We start from the raw sequence: 24683 nt of genomic DNA, 5'->3' as shown, positions 1-24683 counted from the left end.
AAGACTCCAGACCAGCTTGACATTACAGTAGAACATCTAAAGTATAAATACCTCACCAAATTATGAACATCGTCTAGAGTTCAAGTGTCCCAGAAGAAACTTATGCCTAAATTACGGACCATACTATTCTTATTTACTATAGATGCATAATTGTCCATAGCATGTTACTACAGAAACAGTACTTCAACCCCACTCTGAGATAATTAAAATGGACTTCTACCAAAAATAAACACAAAAGAGGCTTCACACATACTTTTATCACAACCATGTAGCAATATTAGTATCAGAAACAATCAGTGAGGCAAGAGATACAAATAAGACACTCACCCTGGTTACATTTATTGCTGTTACTAAGTGTAATGCTAATTTGCCTAACTTCCAACACATTGGATTGTTCATTCAATTTACCAGTGAAAATTAAGCAGTGTTTAAAGGACAGGTCACCCTAGCTATGTTTAATCATTTTAGTAAACTGTGGAATACTGGTTATTTATCATTTGACCTTAACCATTAATGACCTCAATGAAAATGAACTTTCTAAACTGCCTAAGGATGATAGTATTCCATGAACCCACAAGAGGAATTCATGTGAGTCATTTTTGTTTTCTGTTTATGCATGCTACAGACATGTATCACAATGTTCAGTAAGATCGTTCTTTAATTAGATCAGTTTGTAAAGGAAATTGTGCTTGATTACCAGGTTGGAGGTTTTGGGAGTAAAAGTACTTGTTCATGTGGCATGACATGACGTATGTACTACTTATGTTCTTATAGAAATCATTGTAGTTGCTTGGGAATATATCAGAATTTATAGTATTGCATCTTTGGTATAGTTGTCCAGGTTATTTTTCTTTCAGCCATGATTAAGTACCAAAAATACTGTCCACTTTATTGTAATTTAATAACTGCTTGTAAATTCTTATGTTCTTTAAAGTTCACATATAGAATAAGAGAGATTCAAATTTTACTTGACCCTCTGATACCATCACTCAAAGTTCTGATGTTTAAATTTTTTAGGTTCAGATCCATTGCCGTGCATTGTCTATGAGAAAGCCATACCACAGGACAACATCAATTTTGAAATGCCACAGGAAATTGCATCCATGTGGCGCTATCGATCACGGATCACTATGGACCACCTGCACCATGAGTTTGAGGTTCAGATGAAAAAATTTGAGGGACAACTTAAAGTTTTGCAGCTTTTCCTAAAAGAGGTTTGAAGTCATTTTAGCAATTTGATGAAAATTCATACGGATATTATATTTGTTTTATGTTCTTGGCAAAGTAGGCAGATCTGAGAGTTGATGGCCAGTCAGTCTCTGGGACTAATTCAATCTTGAGACCTGATCAGACATTAAAATAAAAAATGTGAAAACCTTACTTCTGTGAGTCAGAAGTAGTACTTCTGTGAGTCAAAGGTATGTAGGATTTACTTTGTTGTTCCATCTTCCCCTCCAGTGGCTCTGACGACTATTTTAAGTTTCCCACAAAGGTCAATGTTAACATTGGGGAAAGTAAGACTATTTTGTGGAGAAACTGGCCCATTGCACAATGTACTTCTTGATTGAAGTTGGAGCAAATTTTTAAATTATCAAATTGATGAGCTTCATGATACAGTGTGACCCCACTATAACACAGTAGTTGGGAGCCATAAAACCCGACTGCATTATATACCGAACCATGTTATATGCAACCAAGTCAGTTAGCTGAAGAAAATGTGCCCCCCCAAAAATGGTGGGGGGCGGTGTGGGTAATGAATGTGGGTGGTAAAATGCGTGCTTTGTCGGCACAGTTGCCATCTTAAATTGATGCATATTAAATAAGAAATACACCTGTAGTGAAAACAGAGAAGACATGATATAATAGTTTACTTTATTTAGAGAACCATGAATTGGTACATATACGTGAATCCTGTTTATACATAAATGTCTAATACATGAACAGAGTATCAACACCGTGTACTCACCTGCAAACCTCGTCATATACATTGAATCCACAATACAAGTGATTCCATCAAAAATATGCACACACACAGCTTTAAAATATTCATTAATTTTGTAACAGGTCATATTGGTCTGAATTCAGTGGAAAAACAGCACAATCACGTAACGAATGATGAAACACATTTACTTTAAAGTACTTTCCAAGTTGGTAAAAAGTTTGCCTTTTAAGCCGCAGTTGGTAGCATTCATAAGCATAAACTTTTTCCATACAAAAAGAAATCTTTCACAGCACAGTTAACGTGTTCCAGTCATGTTGGAAAATGCAAAAATCCATCAGATTCTGTCACATTTATTTAAGTTTGGTACTGACTTCCTTTGAAGAAAACTTCTTTGCTGTTATTGAAAGATTGTAGTCGGCTTTCTTTGATGAAGGGTACATGCACTATTGAAGTCACCGCTAAAGGACAGCTTTGGAGAACCAAATGAATGCCCATTACTTATTGTGGCGGCAACATCAAATAATTGTATTGCATGATTGAGACTGGTATTTTTTCCATTTGCTGAGTACGTTTTCATAACAGTCGGTGCTTCAAAGGTAATCTGTTTCCTTTGAAATTTCAGCAAACTATTTTATCTGGGTACATTTTCAAAAAGGAATTGGTTGTCATTTAGACTATTCTAGTTACTGTCCCTCCATGCCTACTGAATAAACCAATAAGTAAGATGTATTTTTTTTTTTTTTTAACATTTGTGGTAGCAGTGTGATGCTGCCTTCCATGCATGCATCTGAAAATTAACAAAGGGTAAACGGACGATAGAGACGCAGGTGTTCTGATGACAGGGATTATTACAGAAAATGGGAGTGTTCTGAAGGATTTAATTCTGAGTGAAAAGAAGAAGAATTTTACTTACCATCCACATACAAATGTCAGTCTTTATAAATATATTAATTACTAGTGAGCGGCCGAAAATCTGATGAAAGATAGATTACGAGACAATGCCTCGTCCAGTTGATCTCCGTTACCAGAAATGTCAACAACAAAAAAGCAGATATTTCACAACATACAGAACTCATGCTAGATGTCAAGATAAGCGGATTATGACATAACAATGCACTTTTTAGATGGTTCATCAGTATGGACAAAGAATTTGTTTATGTAACAGTAGATAAATTTCAGTGCATTTTATATCCAGTTTAAGGCTTCCTTTCATGGGGCCTCTGAATTTCTGCACTCGAAACCAATGGTTTTATATAAAAGTTTAAACAGCCAACAATGTCGCCAATAAATAAAAAAGCCACATGGTATGTTTTGCAGCCAACAAGGAAAAACAATCCAAGTTTGTGACATTGGCGAAGACCTATGCGATCCCAGAATAAACTTTTTATGCGTTTTTTTGTTCTTCTTACTTTTAAGAAGAAAAAAATACTTTCTCGTATACGAGAAAAATGCATATAAAATTTCAGGAGCCAACCACGATCATCTTGTATTATTCATACGTGATCTCTTCCCCAAAATGATAAGCAACTTTTTACGTTTTTTTTCATACTTTTTAAGAATTTTTTTTGTGCACAAGAAAAATACATGTATATGAAATTTCGGGAGCCACTCAACAACTGCGTTATATCCGAATTCGCGTAATAATGGAGCGTGCTATAATGGGGTCACATTGTATTTTTAGTGCTAAATATCCTTTATGTGGAATACTTGTAAGGGCTACCTTAATTAGTCAACAGCACTAGATACATGGAGGATAATTGTAACCTGCCAGAACAAAATGAAAATCATGTAAGTTGACAGAGTCTATATAGAATTTGAAAACACAGAATAGCTCTCAGAAAATTAAACTTGAAAACTTTGATGCTGACCTGCACTAAATGAAGTACATCCCTTGGATTTGATTTATTGGCACAATTGCACTAAACTTAAATAATTACCTCCAAAATACAATAAAGAAGTTTCAGAAATAATGCTTTGAAAATAATTGTAATACCTTAAACACTCAGACATAGTTTGCGTTGATGAAAGCGACCATAAATAAATGCCTGTTTACTTGGCTACAGTAATTGTGCTACTCAAATGAGCAAGTGTTCATACCTTAATGATCAACAAGGATGGTCAGTGGTTAGTCAGTCCAATAATTTTTGAAGGAAACATATTTTAGCACTACTATTATGTAGGACATCTCATCCTAATTAACCCAATTTAGATTTTAGAACAGTTCATGTGGATTAATGTTCTTGAACAAGCAGTTACTGGCAGGCAAAAATCCCTCTTTTCCAAAGCCAGTTTCATGGTTCAAACAATTTTGTGGTTTCTTATCAGAAAACAATGACAAATCTGCCAGTTATAAACAACAGGAAATGCCACAACAACCAGCTGTCCAGAATCAAAGGTGGAATGAATGCTGTGTTGAAAGTTACGAATTTGTGTTATGGTAAACTAAAATACAATACTAAAATGTATCAATGGGAATCAGTTATGTGAATATACTGTATTCTGGTTATACAACTTGTATAATTAAAGATGTGTGCCATTTCAAATGATTTACATCACTTTGTTGGATCACTTATGTCTCTGAATGGTAAATCTTGAACATGTAGGTCAAAATAAATAAAATAGCGATGACTGACATCTTTTTTAAATGTGATTTGGAAGAATGAAATTTGGTAAAAATGATGAATAAAGTAAAATCTGCATCTATTATTTTTGAGAATAAGGAAGGATATGCAATTTGCAATGTGTAAGTACAGTTCTATACACTGTCTATTGTACCAGTCACAGGTGCTCGCCACAAGCTTAATATTAAAAGAAAGCAATAACCTGGAGGGAAAAAATCCTGAGCAAGTGACCAAATTACCTCAGATCACCCCAATGACCTGTTCTGACATAGGACCCTATCTATCATACTATAAAAATAAAAGATACTCTTGCAGTATGATAGACAGGGTCCTATGTCAGAATGGTTCATGGGGGTAATCTAAGGTAATACGGTCACTTGCTATAATACTTTTTCTTCCAGGTTATTGTTTGTTTTTTTTAAAAATATTAAGCTGTCAACCACCTGTGGTACCGGTCACCTGGTAAGCTATAAGTGCCCCGTTCATTATTGATGTTTTATTTACCTTTATTTTGTTTCATGTTGAAAAAATCAGAAAATATGCACATACAAAATAGTAGCATAAAAAACAATCATAATAGTTTATAACAGTTTATTGATGTAGTAAATGAACAAGGGCAGGTCACATGTGTGTGGAGAATTTTTTCTTGACTTTCTTTTTATGTTTATAAGTGTTAAGACACCAAAAATGCTCTAATTTTTAAATGCATATAAATCTTGGGACACTAAAAAATATTTTTTTTATATCTCCCAAGACTTACAGTCATTGTCGTAATTCAAGGAATACAAAGCAATATATAACTAATATATTGCAAGTAGCCCTCCCCCCTGACAAATCGGCAAGTCAAGTGCTGTCATTGCTCAGAGATACAGGCACTGGCAAGGCTAACACTGTTCTAGGTTACCTCAGGAGTTAATGAGTTAACAAAATGGAGCTGACCACTCCCATCTCTCAAAAAGTCAAATACTGATCCATTTGCAAAACCATTTAGCCTTTTCAGTCTAAATTAAGACTATCATGCCAGTTGTCATTATTTCTCAAATAATAACAACATGGAAAAAGTTTGGCAAGAAATAAGGAAAAAATCCATAGAAATCTGTGCACATTCAATGATAGGTATAATAACAGCAATTTTTTATTTTGATCATATAGCTATTTTTGTGGGGTCAGTTGAGTATTATATTATATTTAAAAATTTATGTCTGGGTTCCAATTTCCTTACCTTTTTACCTATTTACCACCAAGTTTTGATAATGGATCTTACATTGATGATGTGTCACATAATAAGTGGGGTCTGTGTTTTCTGTTGCCCAGGATTACTTAATTGGGATCCTGTCTTGGTTTGAACAGCAGGGATGAATTGTGGTACACTTATATTTCTTTGTTTCATAGCATCTCGTGCGTTACAGTGAAAACTTTATCTTCAATGTCACTGTCATTGTTAAAAAAATTCTCCATTTATCCGCTTTTACTCAAATACCCTCGGCAAAGAGTTATGAAACTTGGAAACTTGGTCACTCTCTGTCTTGCATGGTAACTCTACAACCCTGTCGCAAGGATCACAGCTAAATTTCATCACTATACTTTTGGCAACATCACCACAGTAGGCAGGTAATGCAAATTCTTTGGCTTTGCATGTTTATTATAAATCAGCTTTATTTCCACAAAAATCATACAAATTGTACTTGCAAACACTAATCAGTTAAAAAGGTAAAACATAACACAAAATAACATTTTAATCATAACATTTTCCTTTGCAACATAAAAGCCTTTATTTCCTAAAAAGTTATCATGCACAGACGTAGAGAGGAGTCTCATTAATCCAGACTACATTTATCTGGAAACTTTGCTATCACATATTTCATTGGGAATGGCATACCTAAATGTTAATTTGCTCCAGAAATCCAAGTTCTGGATCCAAAAATCAAAATTGGGGACCAATGTGTAAAATTGCTATAAAACTTGCTTTGATAATCCAGAAATAATCTGTCCAAAAATAAGAAAATTTGAATAATTATACAAGAAAATACAATCAGAAAACAGATTCACCTACACACATTTGGATGTGTGTCAATTTATCAATCTCTGATTGGTCAAATTCTAGTGGTACATTAAAGTTATAAATTGATTATGTAATCATGTGGGTGGAAAAACTTAAAGTAGTGTGATCGTATTGTAACAAGCGTTTGTATAAAAAGGTGTCTGCTGTTTCTGCTTGCCGAAAAGGATTTGAATATTAACCCTTTACCTCATGCAAGCGCCTTTGGATGCCGCTACTCCATTCGCATGGAAGCACCTTTTGACGCCTCTACTCCATTTGTATGAAAGTGCCTTTTGACGTCTGCTGTAAACATCCACCATTTTGAGCCAATTTTCATAGCGCCACCTTCGGGGAAAACCCCTTATTAGATACTACATTCATTTCTGTGAATTACAATTACGTCGGATCATGTGGTCACTGTTTATGCACTGGTCGATATATGCTATTTAAAGTAACTGGGTCATATGCTCCACTCTACAAAATGGCGGTCACGGATTTCATTCAGTACTTACGAAGTTTTCATGATTAGAATCACAACTATGAAAGATTCAGTAACTTAGGTAAAGACTCTAATATTGATGTAGGCAGCAATTAGTTTTTATAAATTATCAAATTCAGATGACTTAGTGATGTAGATGCAAACGAAAAACTTGTAAATTTTGAGTATGAGAAATGGCAGCTATGGTTGGTCACATGGCCTCACTGACATGACGATGAATGAGTTCTCTCAAGATTTTAAAGCACATAAAAATTCTGCCATGAAAAATAATTACACAGCTATAACAATCGGACTTTACTCTTAAATTTTTCCACACATAATAGATGTGTACCCAAAATGTAAAATGGTTCAAATTGCTGTTAAACGTAACATACACTACATTGCTTAACAGTTCACAGGAAGGCCTCTGTGTATGGAGTCGAATAGATAACGTGTTCTGTTTATAGCGCACTGCACTTTGTAACTATGCTCTATGAGGTAAAGGGTTAACAACATTACCCTCTGGAGGTTTTTGTCATTTTCATCTTAAATTTGAGTAGGAAACACATTTTGAAAGCTATTTCTGAATACACCCGAAAACACCAACTTCCACATGATCTTCTAATAAGATACTGCCTAGTTGTTTTAGAAACATTATTTTCATTAGCTATTTAGCTCGAGCATGATCAGAAGGGTAAAAGTTGTAGTTATTTTTTTTATTTTATTTTTTTGTTTAACGGACCCATTATTTTCATGCCGAGACCACTTTTTATTCCAAATGCTCATCTTGTCCTACTTTTTGCAAAGGTTCATATGTCTGTTTGCAGTTCATACCAGTTTGTCTTAGGTCTGAGACCAAAAACTCTAAAATCCAAACATGAAATCAGATTCCGACCACAGGCGAACTTTGAGGTGAAAAAATTGGGACCAAAAAATGAAGTTTTTCCTTCTGTATTTTGTAATGCAACTAGAAATTCCAGATTATTTGGTATCATTGTAGAGCTACATCTGTCTACCTTTCTATAATACCATCCACTTTAGTATATCTACAAAACCTTGGCGCTTCAGAGCTCAGCAGTAGGCTACTACCTCCTGCTACTTAAAGTTGTCACCAGGGGTTAATGTGTTAAATAAACACAATGGGATCTAATCATCTGCACTTTAGACATAACATATGGTTAATAAATTATGTGTATCATTAAGTCTCTTCACTGTCAACCATTTGTAATAATCACAATTTGTTGATGGCTGCACAAATAATGTTGATTGATTTAAGCTTTGGTCTTTGGTCTTTGGTCTTCATTTCAGAATAAAAAAGTAAGATCAGTTATTGGCTCATTAGCAGCAATAACAGTTGTAAAATATGACATAAAAATGACCATAATGCATTTAACAGCAAGATATCAGTTTGTATTCATTGTACTTTTTGTACTACATGTATTATGGCAACACCGTCAAGCAAAAATAGATGAGTAAAGGAACGAGCCAGCATAAAAAGAAGATTTGCCAGTAATTGTTTAAAACTTGTATTTATGTACAGTTTTATGTACATTTGCATGTTATAATAAAGTAAAATAAACTTAAGTCAATAGATGAATTTATTAATTTATTTCAACCATGCTGGAATATGCATGTCCAGCTAGTAAATACATGTACTTCTATATGATATGACAACATTGTAAAATAATAATTTGCATTATTCATTTATCCTGAAAACTCATTAATCCCAACTTATTCACTGGGAATGAAGGTGCCCAGATTAACGAAGCTAAACTATATATATATATATATATATATATATATATATATATATATATATATATATATATATATATATGCACACACACACACACACAAGTTTTCTTTGACACCAGATTTTGCTAGTCATGTCCAATTGATGAACTAAATTGCTAACTCCCATCAGACATTTGTCATAGGGTGCCCATAATTATTTGGTAATTGTGTTTTCCAAATTGAAATATGTTACAGCCTCAAACCATGTAGTGTAATCGTGAAATCCTATCTCCTAACTAAACATTTATTTGAATGTATGCTCACCAACTCCTGGAGATTTCTTTGGCAGTTTGGGTCATAACATCAGCCTCTCATGCCATAAACATATTTCAGAGTGTCAGCAGCATACGAGACCTTAGACGACACTCATATAGTTTAAGCCCAAATTAGAACCAAAAGAAAAAAACAAGACTAACCTTTATCTTCACCCACTGAATTCTATTTCGGAACTTGCTCACAATCAGAGTCATCTAGATATGTCTGTGAAACAAGAGCTATGTATTTTGAAGGCTCAACATCTGGTAACAAATTGTTAAATAAAATTAATTTATTAGAAAAGAAGAAAAATTGCTTTAAGGTAAAATTCTGTCCTAAATATGATAACATTTTATTTTTTTTAAAAAAGTTTCAAATGGAAAAGTCGTTATTAAATTGACAATAATAAAACTGAAACAACAGCAAATCCAGAATGGAAAACTGCACCTTTTTTCCTGGTATATCAGTTAAATAAATATATCAGTGTTTAAATTTTTATTTATTATAAATTACAACTTTTACTTTTTTATAATTTCATTATTATCCAGTGGCTATATTAATCTTTCTGGAAAAAATGTCCAGCAAGTTCAAAACCATATATATTCCAGTAGGTAGTTGCTGTGTTCATTGGATGCTTCCGTTGATGGCTATGAATTTTGTTGGCATATTTAGTGTACTTCCAGTCAGAATAATGACAAAAATAATTTCTTATTACCATTAATAAAATTTTGCATTAACAATTTATTTATGACATTATAACATCACCAGTATGTATGAAGGTCATCTTTGCTTCTGCCTGACAGACACATCTTTGACAAATGGTTGATTTTTATTTGGTTTGTACAATGTCAATTTTTTTAGGAACATCATATGCGAGCTATCCGCTACATTCCCAGCATTCTTAGGCTACACAGGATCCTAATACAGAAATATCAATGGAAACTGGACCGTGCAGATGCCTCTACTACCACAGTGAATATGTTGAAGAAGGAGTTTAATGGAGGTTGGTACTACAGTAGAATCTGTCCTTAGCTAAATCAGGTTTGATGGTGAGCTCATTCTGCACAAATTACTTAGGGTCATGAATCATTATTTTATTTGTCTTAGTATAGGCATTGCTAGTGTACTATCATCTGAACACTAGCTTAAACAGATTTTAACCAAATTTGTAGTAACTCTACTTTTCATTAAAACCCAAGATAATTTTGATAATGAAAATATTGCTGTGCAACTTCACCCTTAAAAGATCTCTGATTCAGTATTTGAAATATTGCCCCAGATCAACTTAGAAGAGGCATCTCAATTGTTTAAGAACAATGTAGAATTCATTTTTTTTTCATTTCAATTAAGCTTTATCTTGGTGACTTTGAAGAGTTTGATGATGACCATGTTTTACAAAGTTGCTGCCCAATATTAAACTGACTAGGGATCCCTGTGGCTAGAATTTACACTTTTTAATTGATTCCTATGATATTTGCAATGAAGTTGAATAATCATATTTGCAGATCTGCTTTTGCTTAACAAGTTCTTGGATTAGTTTGAAGGCAACATGATTTTGACCTTAATCTATGGAGTTATGACCCTTGCATGACTTTGAATAGATATTCCACTGGATCATGAACACTTTTACATTCTTTAGCTGACCAGGCTATAAAGGCCAGAGTGAGTTTATAGTATGATCTTAAATCATTGGTATATTGTCTTTTGTCCGTCCATCAACAGTTGTCTTTTCACTGCTCTGGAATCTCTTATTTCAGATCCAATTTGAGCAAACTACTAATTGGGCTTTTTATATTATCAGTATTTCAGACAATGATTGAGACCAGTTTATATTCTTGAGTTAATCTTGTATCTAATTGGCCGAGATTGTTAATGCAATGGATACCATATCTCTGATCCAGTTTTGATCAAGCTTAGAAAACATGCTTCTATCAGCAAGATCTCAGTCAAGATCAGTCATGTGTGAAATTAACACATCTTTCATCTGATTGGTTATGCTCATTACTTCTATGAAAGTCATATTTCCTATCTAATTTTGAACTTACCGAAAATATTGGCTTATATCAAGATCTTGGATGAGGTTGAGAATAAGCAAAATCCAAACATATTAATGAGCTGGTCTTGCATCTGATGAATGAGCTTGCCATCACTCTGGAAGCCATATTTCTAGTACAAGTTAGATCATCTTGGATTATGGGCATTGATAATTAAGTTCTTACAAAACTTGTAAAATGAGCACGATCCATGCACATGAATGTGGTTATCTTGCATGTAATTGGCTAAGTTTTTTACCACTCTAGAGACTGTATTTCTGGTTTAGTTTTGGTTCTGATTTGTATTTAATCAGACTTGATAAGTAGACTTAAGACATCAGATCTTGGATGGGTTCAATAATGACTGAAATTCACTCGTATTAATGACATGATCTTGCATATAATTGGCTGCAGCCACAATTTCTTATATTTTTATCAAACTTAGTAGGTTTATATCATCAACATATCCATTTAGTTTTATTATTTTAATTAATCAATAACTAGATATTGTATCTATTTTTTCTGCACAAAAATCAGAAAAACTAAGAACGTAATCTAATAATTTGTCCGTCTGCTCTCCGGAATCAACAATCATCAAAGTAGCTTATATGAGAGCTCCACAAGGCAGAGATTAGGTATATTATTACTCCTGGATGGTTTTACACAATATTACTTCCTCACTGGTTTGGAACATAACTGCAATGAATTCAAAGGCTATGACTATGGCAAACAGGCTTTATAGGGATATGTGTTTTACAAGCACCTTAACATGTGTAAGAGATTTCTTCTATGAAAAATATAGACAAACATATCATTAAAAAGGTAGATTCCTCTCTTGAAGAGAGATAGTTTCATCTTTGAATATGTTACCCAATGAAAATACCTTAGGAGAACTACCACTACCTCCAGCCCTCCCAGATACTACTTTTAGCTAAAGGGAGATAATAGTTGTCTGCCAACCTATTTGGCAGTTGGGCAGAGTGATCTCCCCTTAAATATAAGACTTGGCAGCACAGTGTAAAAATATCCCAGTTAATACTTTCACTCATGCAAAGAAGCACGCTCTCATCACAAGAGGCCTCGCAAAAGCCATAACCTACATGGAAGATATGCCATTTCAAGTTGGAGGAGTTTTTCACTTCTAAGGAAAGTGTACTCCGTCTATATTTCCAACATTTTCTCTCTTTCAATCGTGATATTTACAAGTTGCCACACTTTGTCATCATCACACTTGCACATGCTCCACACAGCAGTGGACATCATGGTCCTAGGTCATCTTCTACTGCATTGCTATTTATTCTGCACAAATGGAGTCTTCATGTTTGCCCACTGGACCATCCTCTCAAAATATGCACCCAATTGAGGCACCATCGGTGGAATTGGGAGCAACCTAACTTGGCTGGTGGCAGGTATCCTTCTACATGTCCATCTATTCAAGACTACAGTCTGTAATGAGTATGAAAGGTTGGGGAGCCCACTCACTACCATCATTTCAAGATGCAAGCGGTGCATGCTCTCCCCAGGAACAACATCTTCATATCAATAAGTCTGGAGAGGATGGCCATTGTGAAAGCCTTTCATTGGGGTGGGGGGATATTTAGATGGCAAGGGAGTTCTCATTCTGTCTGATAACTCTACAGTGGTGACTTATCTCAACGACAAGAATTATCTCAATCCTACATTAGTGATTTATCTCCGGCAACAAGAAGAACCCCAGTCTGCAGATCTTTGTGTCATGGTGTGGGACTTATCTCAAACAACAAAGAGGAATTCAATCCTACAGTGGTGATTTATCTTCAACAACAAGGAGGACCCCAGTCCCCAGACTGTTGCATCATGGTGTGGGACTTTTTGAAGTAGTGCTGTTATCAAGAAGTCATATAGGTTCACCATATCCCAGGACTCACGCACTGACTGACCCTTCCTCATGGAATAATCGACTAGTACAGAAGGAATGGTCTCACCATTCCTCAGTTCTCACTCGAATCTTTACCCGATGGGTTTGGGAATGTCAAAACCCCATCCTTTGTCTCTTCCATCCTTGATCCAACAACTTGGGCAGTGGATGCAATATCATTGGACTGGACCAACCTGAATTCACACACCAACACCCAAACACTTCTGATTCCAAGTGATACAGAAAGCAAAGAAATCAGCCTGTAGCCTCATCCTCATTGCACTGTTCTGTTGGAGGAGTTGTGGATTAAATACCTCATCAAAATCTCGATCAGAAACCTGTGGAATTAGGTTTTCCTTCATATACTCGTATAACCAAAATGGCACTTGTTTCATCTTTGTTAGGAGCCCTGAACATGCATGTCTGGATCATTTAAAGAGACCCTCAGAATTAAAGATTTTCACAACCAGTCATGGAGAGAATTGCTCAGGCACAATGGCCCTCCACTCCAAAAGCATATGAAGTCAGTGGCACAGTTTCACCCAGTGGTGTGCAAAAAAACACATCTTACCTCTTCAGGCATCAATACCGCAGATAGCTAACTTCCTCTCCTGGCTCTTCAAAGAGAGCAAGTTAATGCTGAGTACAGTACAAGGTTAATGCTCTATGATCGCTGTTGCCTTTCGCCATCATCAGAGAGAGGATATCAGACACACCCAAGACTTGCCTCGGATGCGGGAGGTCGTGGGTTCGATCCCCGGCCGAGTCATACCAAAGACTTACAAAAACGGTACTAACAGCTGCCTCGCTTGGCACTCAGCATTAAGAGGTTAGTGTTAGGACTGGTCGGCCCGGTGTCAGGATAATGTGACTGGGTGGGACATCATGCTACATGTCTGTGGCATGATGCCCCAGTGCTAGACATCACTATAAACTGCCACTTTGCAGACATCGTAGCGATATGACTGAAACTTTTTTAAAGCTACGTTAAAAATCCAAATCACAACAACAACAACACACCCAAGACTTATCCAACCATATCACCAACTTTGCATATACACAGCCAAAAATGTTAACACTAGGGCCAAAGCAGAACCTATGTTGGGTATTAACCTGGCTGGATAGACACCTGAACCATTTTCGATGGCATTTCTAGCACTCCTTTTCATATAAAACCTGCTTCCTCATGGCATTAGCAAGTGCAGGCAGCATTCTTGAAATACATGCCCTATCACCAGACCCGATTTACATGCAAGTTCCGACAAGACAAGTCAGTCTTGATGGCATCTTTCATTGCCAAGAACTTTCTATCTTCCACAGGTAGCTAAAATTTCATCACAAACCCTCTGTCTCATCTGGACACATCAATTAAAGGCCATCTATAAGACCCAGTCAGGGGTTTCAGGTGATTCAATAATACAAACAGAGCTGTTACATTGAGGGAGATCATGCCTCTTTCTGCTTCTCATAAAAGGACAGGAGTATCGATAGGAGCAGAGTATCATGTCCTGGAGTAAGGGGGTTATTTGCTCAGCATATAGGGAAATTACCCCAACTCAATGAACTTTTACGCACTTTGGCTCAAGAGGTTCAAGCAGTTGCCATCAGCTTAGCATCAGACCAGAACTGTTCACTAATTGACATCAATCAGGGTGTGGGATGGAGATCGGAGTCCACATTCTCTGGCTTTTATCTCTGAGATCTGTCATCCCAGAGTAGCCAATTTAATGTGGTTGGACCTGTATATGCAGCTGAATAGGTCTTCCTTCCAGATTGATCGACAGCTTCCTAAGACACAGTTTCATGACTTCATCTGGATTTGCAGGGGGAAATTTTGTCCCTTTAGAAGCCGTGCCCTGACAGATGGAGTGTCCTCCAGTTGAGTTACCTGGAAGCTGTCTCTTAGTACCTCAGGGGACCAGAGAAGGTATCTCCGGGGTAAGGGAATACACCTCCTCCACCTCTTACCTATTCTCCTAAGGTATTATAATTGGGTAACATATTCAAAGAAAAAACCAATTGTTCCTTGTAAAATGTTTCTTTGAAAATACTTACCCAATCATAATACACACACACCGTCCCAGCCTCCCCTCAGTTACATTCATAGGGAACGTGCCCTCCGCTCCATAGTAACTGGGATATTCTTACACTGTGCCACCAAGTCCTATATGTAAGGGGAGATCACTCTGCCCAACTGCCAAATTGGTTGGCAGACAACTTTCTTTTAGCTCCCTTTAGCTAAAAGTAGTATCGGGGAGAGCTGGAGGTAGTAGTATTTCTCCTAAGATATTATGATTGGGTAAGTATTTTCGAAGAAACATATTTTACTAGGAAAAATTGGTGAATGATTGACAATGAAATAAATCAAGCCAGCTTTTATTAGACAAAATGTCCCAAGCACAGATGTTCAGCTGTTTTTAATGACTGGAGGTAAGTTTGAATTATTCAGTACATGTATCATAAATCAAATTGTTACAATACAAATCAATTAATTGATGAAAGAAAAATCAGTTTATGAAAAATGAAACATTCACTGAGATATTAATTGGCCTTATATTTTTAAAACTAATAAAAATGATAACAATTTATCTTGTTAAGAATTTACATCAGTTTGATAATGAATTTTAAATTTTAAAATTCATTTTAATTTAATACTGTATAGTTCTAAATATGAGAACATTATTTTATAACACAGATTAATTATTTATATTAGACAATTATGTTAGTATAAAAGATGTCTCAACATTTTCAAAGGATCTTTCAAGAATGAAAACCTTTCAGATTTGTTCAGTGATGCCAATCTGTCATACAACATTGCCACTGTCAGCAAAAATAGAAAAACCTTTAAATAACCTCTTGTCAAAAACTGCTCCACAGAATTTGAAAGAAAGCACCTTGGCATGAAGGTTTTTCAAATTCTATACATGATACCAACCCATAATCAAAAAAGGCTGCAATTACTAAATATAGATAAAACTTCAAATCACTTATTTTTGAAAAACACCTTAGCAGAAGTTTACCAGATTTTTACAAAAGTATTCTGTCATAGAGAGCTTTAACAGGGTTTATACAGTCTTGAAAAGTTCTTGAATATGTGGTAAAGTTGATTTTATCATTGAAAAAGTTTGAATTTTTTTAAAAGCTCCTTGATTTGTTGTAGGGAATACAAAATGATTAAAATGAAAGCTAAGGAATAATGTTTTAATTTGTTGCAGAATGGTATCTAATCTTAGTTCATTAAATTATAAATGCTGTAACAGGTAATACTATTCATTCTAGAATTTAAAATAGCCTTGTCTCTTTCATTAGTGGGCAGGTATGCACTTGATAATGTTTGGATGTCCTTGAAAACTATTTGAAAAGTCCTTGACCAAAAATATCAGCCATGGGCATATGAACCATGTCTCAGATTTATACAAATGATGGCAGTTCACAATCAAATGTGACCACCATTACTAAAAATATGAACAACTTTTCTAATGACATCTCAAAATCTGTTCAACAGAATTTGACTGAATTTGAGGTTTGCACAACTGCTCAGTATAAGTTGGAAATTTTTTATTGAAACCATTCTGGCACAGAGGGCTCTCTAATTTCTACAAATTACACCAATCCACCCTCAATTAAGGCCACTGTTAAAAAATAGAAAATGGTTTGCAAGATTTCTTATCCAAAGTTACTGAACAAAATCTGATTGAATTTGATAGAAAGCAGCCTGGCATAAATGGCTTTTAATATTTACAAATAATGCCATTCTGCCATCAAATGTGACTGCTTTTACTATAAATAAAGTCTTTAATAATTTCTCATGATTACTTTTCAGAATTTCACCAAATTGGATAGGTGTCCTAGCATGTAGACCTTGCAAACTTTATACAAATGATGTTGATCCACCATCATGTGTGGCCACTACAATAAAATAGAAAAACATTTACAAAATTTCTACAAATGATACTAATCTGCACTTAAATATGGTTGCTGATATAAAAAGCCTTTAATTAACATCTGTCAAGAAACATTTAACAGAAACGTCTTCTAAAAACAACACTCTTCAGAATTTGACTAATTTTTGACAGAAATTGTCATAACTTGAAGGCCTTTCAAATGTATACAAATGATTTTAATCTACCATCAAATATTGTCACATTAACAAAATTAAGAAAAACAGTTACAGAACTTTATTACAGATGGCACTCAACATAATTTAACCAACTTGTTACAGAAAGCAAAAAGGCCTTTCAGTATTAGATAAATGCTGCTGATTAACCATCAAATGTGGAAGAAGATCTGGAATTGCAGAAACCTTGAAATACTTTTTTAATCATCTTAGCAATCAACAGCATTAGAAGCAGTTTATACATGAAAGCATCTAACAGATCTGGATTTCTCGATCAGTTGCTTTTGAATTTTGCTATCAGCCAGATGATGAGTATTATTAAGCCCACCTACACCTTGTGTTTTATTTGATTGAGCTTATGGATGCAGTAACTTGATGAAAATAAAGTCTGGAGATACTTTGTATTCAGTTGCAATTGAATAAATAAGTTGATTGTCGGCATTTTGTCTTAAGGTTTATGTTATGCATATTTTCATGCATAACATAAATGTTAATGTACCCTTTTGCTGAGAACATCATACATGATGATATGAAAATAAGAAGAAAAAATAATTGCAAAAATGTTAAAATTTGTTTTAAGGTGGCACTCTACAGTTTCAAATTTTGCATTGGGTTAGTTTTTTTTTTTTAAGATAAAGAATTTCAGTGGTTTTCCTTATTGGTTATACTGGCTATGTAAAAAGACATTGTATACATACATTAGATATTGTTAAAAGAACTTTTAATTCCCTTTATTTTGGTGTATGATCGATGGGTGTCATGTGTGTTATAAAGTATACATCTTGGCCTTACTTCAGATGTGCACCTATCAAAAACCTCATAGCTCCACTCATTTTAGTTAGCTGTGACTTAGACCATATACAGTTTCCCCAAGTACAACATCCAAAGAAATTTCAGCAGCAGTACTCGAAAGTAACATAGAGGTATGCCAACATTATCTCCAATGTGCATGTTGCAAACTTCACCTCACACTGTCACTTTCTCAGAAGTTCATAATATCTGTAGATTACCCCCATGTTTGAGTTTCTGAAGAATATCAAAGTTGGTCTGAATACTCATCACTTAAAAGGTAACAAAAAATGGATGAATCATGCATTCCTGGAAATTCTTATTGGCCAGTAGAGCATCAACATACTTGCCAACAATTATGTTTTTGGCATTATTATTTTGCTTATTTTGACCTAATTCTGTCTTACACTCACCCATATATGGATCATTCTTTTCTTGTACATTAAAAACATAAAGGAATAAAATGTTGTGTTTATCGTCTCTTTAATCTCACAGATGATACAAGTTTTAGAATATTCTAAGAAGAAAAAATGAACATTAAACTGCTGCATAAGAGTAGCATAAAGGTACAAATGTACATCATGAGCCTAGATATACTTTTCCATATTTTCTATTTATAGGATCTGGATATGACACATTTCTAAGAAAGCATGGGTTCCTTCAGTTTGAAACTTTACCTGATTGATTTATTTAATAATGAATATAATAGTTTTAAAAAAATTAGTGCTAGATGTTAAGTGAAACTAGCTTTATCATTGTGACTCATATTTATAAATTTGACTTTTCTTTTCAGATGAACTTCAGAGATTATTAGATGAATATGCAGAAGTTTGGGAGCTTGTCAAAGAAGACCTAGGTAAGTTGGAAATGGCAGGGGCATATAGCCTATTGCACATAATCATCCCATTTAACACATAGAATTCAGTATGTCCCAGTAGTTAGAATAATATGTATCCATCACCATCTTCATAGGAATCCCCTTTTTAATCTCACATTTTGTATCTCTGACTCCATCTGTGGACATGAATTGACCTCATCAGGCATGTATATAGTGTCATAGATACAGCTTTCTGGAGAAAAAATGATACCATGTTCTTGTTTACTTAAGTTTGTACAAAGCATTATCTTTCCTTCTAAAATCCATGCTTGTCAGGCTGATATAAGTGTTAGTAACAATGGGAGACTGTTCCTTTAATTAAAAAAACAAAAGTTAATTTAATTAAAAGGTTCTTAAAAAGGAAAAATAATTTCAGTCACAGGGAAATGACAAATCCAGCAGGCACATTAATTTGGTCCCAAATAAATTTATTGGGCCTATAGCAGGATTTATCAGAAATATGTATTAGAATTAGTATGGATGCCATTTCTGTATATTTGTGTGCCTTTATGTGGATGTCTATATTTGCAAGAGAAAGAGACATTGCTGGATATCATCATTTATAACATAAGCATGAATGAACTTGCACGTGGAAAGAAACAGCTGATCCAGCTTCTGCATTTTAATTTACCATTTCACTTCATAATAGGTAGTTCCTGATGTTAGAGAAAAACTTTACTTGCTTCAAAAAGTACCCAGACTGTACACATACTGGCAATGGTTGCTGGGCTTCAAGCCTTCAAAAATGCCTAAATTCAAAGGCAAAGGTCACAAAATAAATTTCTGAAACAGTTGAACTAAAGTTTTGATTCATAATTTTGTAATTTCAAACCAAAAACATCAGTGATGTCTCACTATCCAGATTTCAAGTCAAATCATATAAACACCTGATATACATTCACTTAGTTTTTAAAGCAACTATATATATATGTATCAACCTGTATGGCTTCGACCATTCAGATCACATTGTTAATATAACATACCATGACAGCTACAAAGAAAAAGGCTATGAATACACAGCTTCGACATCAACACAACATTATTGTGTCATCCATCTCTCCCCTTTCTGTACTCAATGAAAGTCTTTTTAAGCACTTTTATTGTAATTAGATTCATGAGGTGAGGGCAAAATGAGACAGCTTTGGTTAGATTGGCATTTATTTGGACAATTATCATGTGTCACATAGACCTGTTTGGGGTTCATTTATTTTTGTACATGGTCGTTACTCTCAAGAATAATAAAAATATTTTATGTGTAGTAATCATTTTTCCTGTATAAAAAAATGTACAAGACTTAAACTAGTTATCTTTATGCCATGAGTCTGAAAAAGACCCAGTACAGATTTTCTGTTAAAACATGATTTAATAATATCAGTAAAAATGCACTGTGTTTTAAAAAATCTATATCCATGACATTTATAGTTTTAACCATATATAAATATTTTGTGAAGCTTAGGTGTACATGCCAACAATTACACTTTTGGTATAATCATTATGCATTTTTTAACTCACCAAATTACATCATACACTCACCTGTATATTGGTTACACTTTTTTGTACATCAAAAAATAAAAATAAAGCATTAAAAGTTGTCATTTTATTATCATCTCTTTAAATCCACTCATCATATAAATTTGAGAATATCAATAAGAAGATGACCACTGAATAGTGTAAGAGTAATAGATGTCCAAGACATACATGTATTTACCATATTTTCTATTTATAGCAACAGTATATGACACATTTCCAAGAAATCCAATGGGTTTCTTCATTTTGTTCCTATGCTTGACAGATTCATTATATCTATAACATAGATAACAGACCAGTCTATATTTTTAAAGAAAATGGCACCAGATGTTAACACAAAACAAGCTTTGATGGTGTGGCTTGTGGATGTTATATGACTGCAAATGTATGAGCAGATGGATCTTTTCAAACTTCAAAACATGTCATATCAGAAAAGGGACATAACAACACTGCTTTACAAAATTTAAAAGCATAATATGAGAGTAATACAGCACTTGGATTGAGCATAACTTAATGATCATTCAGTGATTCAGCAAAGGTTAGAAATGTAGACTAGTTAAAGAGTACTGAATTTATAATCTGTCAGTATGTTTTTTGTTTGTGTTCTGGTTCTAATCCACATGGTGTTTGCCCATTATTGATAAGAAATTTTGAACAGCTGCAGGTTAGTAGCAAAATTAAATGTACATTTTTTATGTAGTGTATTGTAATTATGACACGTAACATAAAAATTACACTTTTTATGCTCAGATTGCACTTTTTTGCCACTTATATTAACAATAATTACATTTATAGTCTCTTGGGGTTTGCATGTATGCTAAGTTGTGTGGCATGGATGATGTATTGAGATATACCATCAGTGTTAGTCTTTAACTTTCTCAGTAAACTAATGGTAGGCTCAGTAAAACAGGGACTTCCTTATTTTTAATTTAATTTTTTGCATTTTATGTAATCACTAGCTCTCCTAGCCAGAAAGATATAAACATTAGTGTCTTACACATTCCACCAACAAAATATAGTGTCTTAACACAGATTGGATCTCATAAAAGGTCATAACATTATATAACACAGTTCATCCAGGCACAAAGTGTTGAGAATTTTTACATTACAAAACACTGGTCTTCCAAGTTAGGTTTTACTGTCACAATTAAGTATTGAATGCTTTTTCTTGTTTTGTATTTTTACCATAGTTAACACTAATCTTACACTGACTTGTCTTAAATTCTTTGTAGACCTTTTGAACTTAATTAATTTGCAGAAGCATGACAATTCTGTCCTTCTAAATGGTATTTAGAACTTGTTCAAATGATCTAGACATGCTCCTTCTCATATATTGTTGTTTTCCAACAGTTATGCCAACAGAATTTCAGTAATTCTTAAGTTATGAGACATGATTACCATTGTAGTTTTGGGAGGCTAAAATATTTATGGCAATTTTTACAGTGCATGTGCCTAAGAAGTACCGTAGATGTCGTATTGATGGCTCTACCCCAGTGTCTCAGCTTTTACCTACATTGGGTGATGAAGGCCAGTGTGCCTACTATGTACTGGAGTTCCTGTTTCGTAAGCAAAATGATTTCCTGGATAACTACTACAAGGAGGTCAAAAGAAGGTAAAAAATCAGTGTTTTTAATGTATATCTAACAGGTGGAAAGTTAGATCCCTGGTTTCAGATAAAAGGATTAGTGTTTGCCTATAGTCATGTTGTTTTTTGTATTTGCAAATATCATAAACATCTAAGTGCCACGTTATGAGTGTTGTATGCAGATTTGTAAAAATTATATGGATGGACTCTATACATGTGCACATAAAAAGATGTAAACTTTAAACAGAATATTTCTGGAAAATTTCTAAGAATCCATGTTTTATAAAACAACTGGAACCTGTCACTAATATTCCAAACATATTCTGTAATAAAATGTTTGAAACATCCATTTGTAACTACTTTTACACTTGTTTCATTTATTTGAAGAGGGAAAAGTAGAAATTTTACAACAAATTGCTCAGTAATGCAGCGTGAATAAGCTTTAAATGCATTAGATTTTAGAGCAAATATTTCTCAACCTTTATAGTATTCACATCTGTCAGAGTGTCCTGTTTCTTTTTTATCTATGTATATGCTTTTTTTTGTACCTCTAGCATGTTGACTAAGTTCAAAAGTGTTAATCTTACACAAAAATATCAGTTTTTTCCATTTATTTGCTTATAGAAACACTAATTAAGTGTTCTCATGCTTGATTCAAGTTATATCTAAATATACTTGGGTCTTGAGGACTTGCTCAGTTGTCTGAAATATGATATTATTAAAGATTTGGAACTGTTGAATTTGTCAAACTGTTAATAACTGTAGAGCAAAACTCAGAGGTAATTCCTTCAAAAAGGTTGTAGTGATGCACACATTTTGTTTATGCTGCTATAAATATGCCAGATAATCAGTTTGAATTTTTGCAGTTAGTTTAGGGAAGAAGGAAAGGCTCATAAACACTGTGAGGCCAGTAATCTCTAATGGTTTGCAGTACCAAATGCCTTGCTTCAGTTAATTTCCTTTAGTTTGAGGAGGCAGTAGTGACACTGCAAGGACACTAATCTTGGAAGGCTCGAAGATGCCTTTGTAACATTTAAAGGGTATAATCACAGTGGCTTGATGAGGCAAGTTTGACACTGCAAGGGCAGGGAGCATTCATTTACATCTTGCAGGAACATGATCATGATCATGTAATTTTGGCCTAAGGAGGAAGTTGTTATACTGAGAGGTCAGTATACTTAGAATGATCGGAGAGCTTATTATCATTATAAACATAGGCAGATATGAGACTGCAAGAGTTTGAGCATTCAAGTATATTGTGGGAGCCATGGTACAGTACTGCAACTGACAAAGTTTGAAAAACATTTGGGAAACAACGATGAGGAACATAGTTGGCAGTATGGATGTGACACTGCAAGGAAGTGCTCATTTGTACATTTGCTTGCAATGGCAAATGCAACATTGTGACTGGCAGTAATAATTTATACATTTGCTTTAGAGGGCAAGTGCAGCTGTGCAAATGCAGTGATAGCAACGGCTGTAATGGTCAAGAAACATAATGAACAAGCTATCCTGAATATGTGCCAAGGGCAAGTGAACTACTGTGGATGCAGTAGTAGTAGAGTATTGTTGTGCACCATACAGACAGAAGGGTGCACTGTGAGGGCAGTGAGTATATATATATACAGTGGAAACCTGCTATAACGCAATAATTGGGGTAAAAAAAATTGGATCGCATTAATATTGGGGTTGGGTTAATGCGGGGTTTTACAGTATTTTACTTTTTTCAGAGAACAGCTCATTGGCACATATATGAGTATTCATGTCTAATGTAAATGATGAACAGGGTATCAACAGCGTTTATTATCTTGCCATCGTGGCATGCAGTTCATCTATAATGCATATAATTCCATTGAAAAATTGTACAAAGATTTACAATATTCGACAATTTTTTCCCAGATCATTGTGTCTGAATTCAGCGTCTAATATACAGCATGAACAGAGTATCAACACCTTTTACTTGTCATCTGATATTGTACCGTTGGGGCTTGCAGTTAATCTGTAATATATTTAATTCCATTAATAACGAGTTCATAAATAAACACCATACCCATGTAAAACTCGAGAACTAAGTGCAGTAGGCCTGCAATGGTTATGAGTTACTTTTATACATTTTTATAAGCTGTACGCAAGTACAGTTTCATACCCTTTCAATATACAGCTAAAAAAGCGGGCATTATTACTTATTGCATTTAATAACACCACCAAGCCCAGCAAACATGTTGGCGGCTCTCATTTTTGATGTTCATTAAATTGTGAGAATCTTTTATCAACCACTGCATTGTCTGGTGCTTGGTTGTATATGCAGTTAAAGAACAAACACGTGTCGGCTATTGTTTGAGTAACGATTGTATACAGAATTAATCGAAGACAATCACAAAGACGACTTACTGGCTTTACTCTTGGATCAGTAATAAGTAATATTTCCAATAATGTTTATTTTGGCATTACACTTCAAGAACCTGGTGATATTGTTAAATTTCAGAAGCAATGCCATGATGATATTACATTAAAATTCATACGCGAACTCTTCCCCAAAATGATAATAATCATTTTACACACTATTTCTCGCACTTTAAAAAAGTATTTTTATTGGTGCGAGAAAAATACACGTATTTAAAATTTCAGGAACCATGCCACGATCGTATTATATATTGTATTATATTCAAGTTCTTACACGATCTCTTCCCCAAAATGATAATAAATTTTTGCGCAGTGTGCAGAGAA

General features: G+C 34.4%; 1 protein-coding gene across 1 annotated transcript in view; it reads left to right on the top strand.

Annotated features, from left to right (window-relative positions):
- LOC149786021 (E3 ubiquitin-protein ligase rnf213-alpha-like) overlaps positions 1–24683 on the top strand; it is a 559813-nt gene that overhangs the window by 504299 nt on the left and 30831 nt on the right. The window contains exons 69-72 of the mRNA XM_089978097.1: positions 1018–1214; positions 9993–10134; positions 18761–18823; positions 21815–21983. Of these exons, the coding sequence (XP_089834223.1) occupies positions 1018–1214; positions 9993–10134; positions 18761–18823; positions 21815–21983 (571 nt within the window). The remainder of the gene's footprint in view (positions 1–1017; positions 1215–9992; positions 10135–18760; positions 18824–21814; positions 21984–24683) is intronic.

This window comes from Sinohyriopsis cumingii, chromosome 12 (assembly GCF_028554795.1).
Source record: "Sinohyriopsis cumingii isolate HCF-2022 chromosome 12, ASM2855479v2, whole genome shotgun sequence".
NCBI classification, from domain to species: domain Eukaryota; kingdom Metazoa; phylum Mollusca; class Bivalvia; order Unionida; family Unionidae; genus Sinohyriopsis; species Sinohyriopsis cumingii.
Note: the sequence above shows the minus strand (reverse complement) of the source record. Positions and strands in the feature narration are given on the sequence as shown.